Here is a 3,947-nt window from a genome sequence, read left to right as displayed (position 1 = left end):
GCACCTGCTTGTCGTCAAAGAGAACTCCCAAACAGCAGGCGGGTGCAGGTCTTCATGCAGAGTGCATAAACGTACTGGTACGCCGGCATGTGCTCATCCTCGGGCATGCCGTGCAAGACGTCCACCACTTCGCTGCACAGCTGGGTGACCACAGAGAGATAGAGAGAGAGGGCGCTGGTTCCCTCTGCTCTTGTAAGCTGTGTAAACCTGGGCTGGGCTTCAATGCAAGCTAAGTATGGTGAATGTAGAGTAAGGTTTTTTTTTCTTATTCAAAGTACTAATCGGTGAATGCCTAAATAGAGCAAAACAAATTTCTCTATGCACATGTATGTACACACTGCACATGTCACACCATTCCCATCATCACGATCCAGTTCTCACAATGCAGAGAGGAATGAATCATCAGTGGGATTACGGTTCCACAATTCAATGGTGATAAGGATGGCTAGCCGCACTTTGAGGCAGAATCAGGAGCAGGATCACAGTGCAACATTAAGCATCAAGCCCATGCCAGAGAAAATTTCTCGTCAGCAAAAATAAGAGTGGAAAGGCATTTTTGGCAGGTCATTATACCCAGCTGTCTACATCACCCTTCAGCAATATTTTGCAAATGCTCGCAGTGCGACATTTCCAGCTTACAGGTTTCAAACTGACTTGTCACGAGCTTTGCTGCGCCTTGCAGCAGTCTGTGCTTTCCAGGCAGCAAGACTTTTCAGTGCCACGAAGGAGACGCCCTGACGATCGTTTCTGCTCACTGAGCTGGACCAATGAAGTCAGCCTTGCCTTCTCAATGGGCCCAATGAACTTGTCAAGAGATGGTCCAGACAGCACTTCGTCAATGTGCCTGCGCCTCTTCCGAGCCTCAGCGCCATTCGCAAACAGGATGCTGCTGGCACCAATCACTTCCCGGTACAGCTCAAACAGTTCGGCTGAAAAGGGAAAAAAAGCAAGCCTGGGTGACTCGCTGCACACACACACACAGTTCTCTCCGATGCACATGTACCCGACACTGTCCTTCGTGAGAACCGCATTTTTCTCATTAGTTGCATGTTGCTGTCAATTTCCCCGCTTTGGCAACGCAAATACTGGTGGGCTTTTCACTTCAAATTCAGAACCAATTAATGGTGGATAGCTTCCTTTTAATGCTTTTCACATGATTATCGTATATACCACAGAAACATGTTTTGTTGTAAATGCGAGAGCACAATATATGAAAAATCGCATTTCTAGAAAATATTTCAATGTTTACCATTAGACAGCATGAGCAAGAATTCGTCACTTCACAGTGAGGTTCTCATTAGGTGTGAGTTCAGTTCTACATGGGAGTGGTAGCTTGCGTGTCTTTTTTTTCTTCAAAGGCTCTCTGTCATATCTTGTGCACAAGCAGGCATTCTAAAGGTTATACTGCTCCCCCTAGCCTATTGTGCAATTACACGTAGCAGATATCGAAATATCAAATATATACACAGGGGGACAGCAATAAAGGGAGGTTTCTGGCACATTTTTTTGGTTCTTACAGCCTTTGTGCTGCTCAATATTGAGCTTGAAAATAAAAATGCTTTTACAGCGTTCAGTTGGTGAAACAGTTCAACACAAAATATATAAATATTCCAGGGCAAACAAACCAACACCGACACTATGTGCTATGGTTTCCTCATACAAATACAGCTTGCTTGCTTGCGCTTGGAGGCCTTGATGAGCTAAAACAGCTTTGTAGTGGAATAAGAAACGCGTCTCTTTAAAAGGCTGGGTGGGGGGGGGGGGGGGGGGGGGGCTGATTTTTAACAAGTGGCACGATACGAGTTTAAGCAATATCTGTCACGTAGCACAGCTTGTCTGGGATGGGTGTGGTATGTACAGCCTCCCAAATTTTTAACAATATAGCAGGAGCGACGACCAACCGGCATGTCAGTGCCTTAGCACGGTGCTCAGCAGTGAAATAGGCGACAGTACACGCATGCGAATAGGGCTATCTGCTGTATGAATGCCGTCTGCTACGCTGTTTCCTTGAGAGTGGTACACATACCCTGCCACTGCATCTGAACGACTTTGTGCCCCACGCTGCTTAGCCTACCTTTGGCGGTAGCGAATTGGCCTTGCAAGATAAGAAAAACAGGGGGTGTGTTGCCCTGAGAGGAACAGCGGAGCAGACGACGCCCCCACAACAGTTAGTTCTATGTGCGTGCGCGTACCCCTCGCCTATTTTGCCGGTGAACACCGTGATAAAGCGCTGTCATGCCGATCGGTCGTTACTAAAAATTTGGGAGGCTGTACATGATGTGAGGAAAGCCCTGCGCCTCGTCTGGCAACAATTGTGATATGACCATCAGTAGCATTAGTACAGTGCCTAGAATATTCTAGGCACTGTAGCATTAGTGACCTAACGTAACCAGGAAGGGGGGGTTTTATTTCTCCTCTTTCTCTCTCTCTCTCTCTTCTCCCCCCCCCCCCCCCCCAACCCAATCCCACGAAAAAATTCTGCTACGGCCCTGTATACTGAGTTTACATCGATTAATTGCCGAGCTATTTTGGCTAATTTTGTGCCACCGTTTTGTCCGTGTCATTTCGTTATATCGCTGATATTGCGGAAGTCTGAAGCATGCCAGTAGTTTTGAGGAGGAAGTCACCTGGTTTGTCGAAAACATGCGATTGAGTTTTGAATAACTCTGCTTCGCCGATGCTGACAACAAGCTTCGTGCCGATCCAGAAAGATGCGATGGGCCCGTGTTCTTTGTGCAAGGAGATGAGAAAATTTTGGAGCCCTCCAGCTTGGACAATATCTCCAACATTGCCTTCCCTGAAAAAAAGAAAGCACAGATCAGCGCTTCAAATGACGACTAATATTCAACGGACAATTCATGAACGTTGTACTTCACTTTGCATCCGATGGGTCAAGCCCTGGAATGGTGGTATGCTTTGTGGAACTCTGCAAGAATAGTAATAAGAAAAATTTAGTTAGAGATTATAACCCGCCGAATTGGTTAAATAGTAGAAGTCTTTTTGAAAGCATTTGCTGCTAACTTCGCATTAGTTGGAAAGACTTGGGCATGCTGATCGTTTTCCCCTGCGACAGCACGATTTCGTTGACAGTAAAATAGTCCAGAACAAAAAACTACGCTCACCGGGTAAAGGTACACTACAAGTACCAACAGAAATGCGACGAAACAAACTGCGAATATGGCAAAATCCAACATCCCAAAAGAGCAAATGTGTCACCGCGTTTGTTTCGCTGAACTAGAAATCACCACCAGCTGCGCAAATATATAATATATCCTACCGCTCTCTCGATACGGTTTTGGTAGAGTGTACTAGAAGTTTTAGAGTGGCCCGAGCGGCGGCCTCTCCCATTGCTCCGCCGGGTCGACTTTCGCGCAGAAAATAAAACCGGTATAGCGGCGGCGCTGCTGTCGCCGACAACTGAACAGCAGACGCTCCCCGGCACCTGCGCGCGGCAAGATTTGCTTTGCTCGCTGCGGTGTTTTGCGCTTGCTCTGCTGATTTAGTTTGAATTATGAGGTTTAACGCGCCCGCGCTACACAGGCGATGAGGCAAGCTGTAGTGGAGGGCTCCGGGTTAATTTTGACCATTTGGAGATCTTTAGCATGCGCCGAAATCTCGAAGACACGAGCGCTTTTCGCTTTTATCCTCCATCGCAAGAGCGGCTGCCGCGGCCGGGAATCAAACCCGCACCTTTGGTCAGCTAAATCTAATTTGGTAATTTAGAAAGTAGACGCAGACCGTTATGACTCCGCTTGATCAAACTTTAAACTAGTACGACCCAACATTTATCTAACCCCCTCCTCCCTTCCCCCCCCCCCCCCCCCAAATACTTTCTCATGTTTTGATGCGTATTCTGAGAACGTTGTTGATCTACAGTAATCTCTCGTTAACTCAAAGTCGTAAAATTAGCTGAAAATTTCGAGATAAGCGCGGAGTTTCGAGTTAAT

General features: G+C 46.9%; 1 protein-coding gene across 1 annotated transcript in view; it reads right to left on the bottom strand.

The window, feature by feature from the left end:
* LOC144169788 (cytochrome P450 20A1-like) overlaps positions 1-3,281 on the bottom strand; it is a 9,410-nt gene extending 6,129 nt beyond the window's left edge. The window contains exons 1-5 of the mRNA XM_077699134.1: positions 3,123-3,281; positions 2,877-2,926; positions 2,628-2,797; positions 784-929; positions 40-140 (exon numbers count right to left, since the gene is read on the bottom strand). Coding sequence (XP_077555260.1) covers positions 40-140; positions 784-929; positions 2,628-2,797; positions 2,877-2,926; positions 3,123-3,194 — 539 coding nt within the window. The 5' untranslated portion in view covers positions 3,195-3,281. The remainder of the gene's footprint in view (positions 1-39; positions 141-783; positions 930-2,627; positions 2,798-2,876; positions 2,927-3,122) is intronic.
* Between the last annotated feature and the right edge of the window lie 666 nt (positions 3,282-3,947).

Source organism: Haemaphysalis longicornis, unplaced genomic scaffold, assembly GCF_048455015.1.
Source record: "Haemaphysalis longicornis isolate Haplotype H1 unplaced genomic scaffold, Haemaphysalis longicornis Haplotype H1 scaffold_2, whole genome shotgun sequence".
NCBI classification, from domain to species: Eukaryota; Metazoa; Arthropoda; class Arachnida; order Ixodida; family Ixodidae; genus Haemaphysalis; species Haemaphysalis longicornis.
This window is presented reverse-complemented; position numbering and strand designations above follow the sequence as displayed.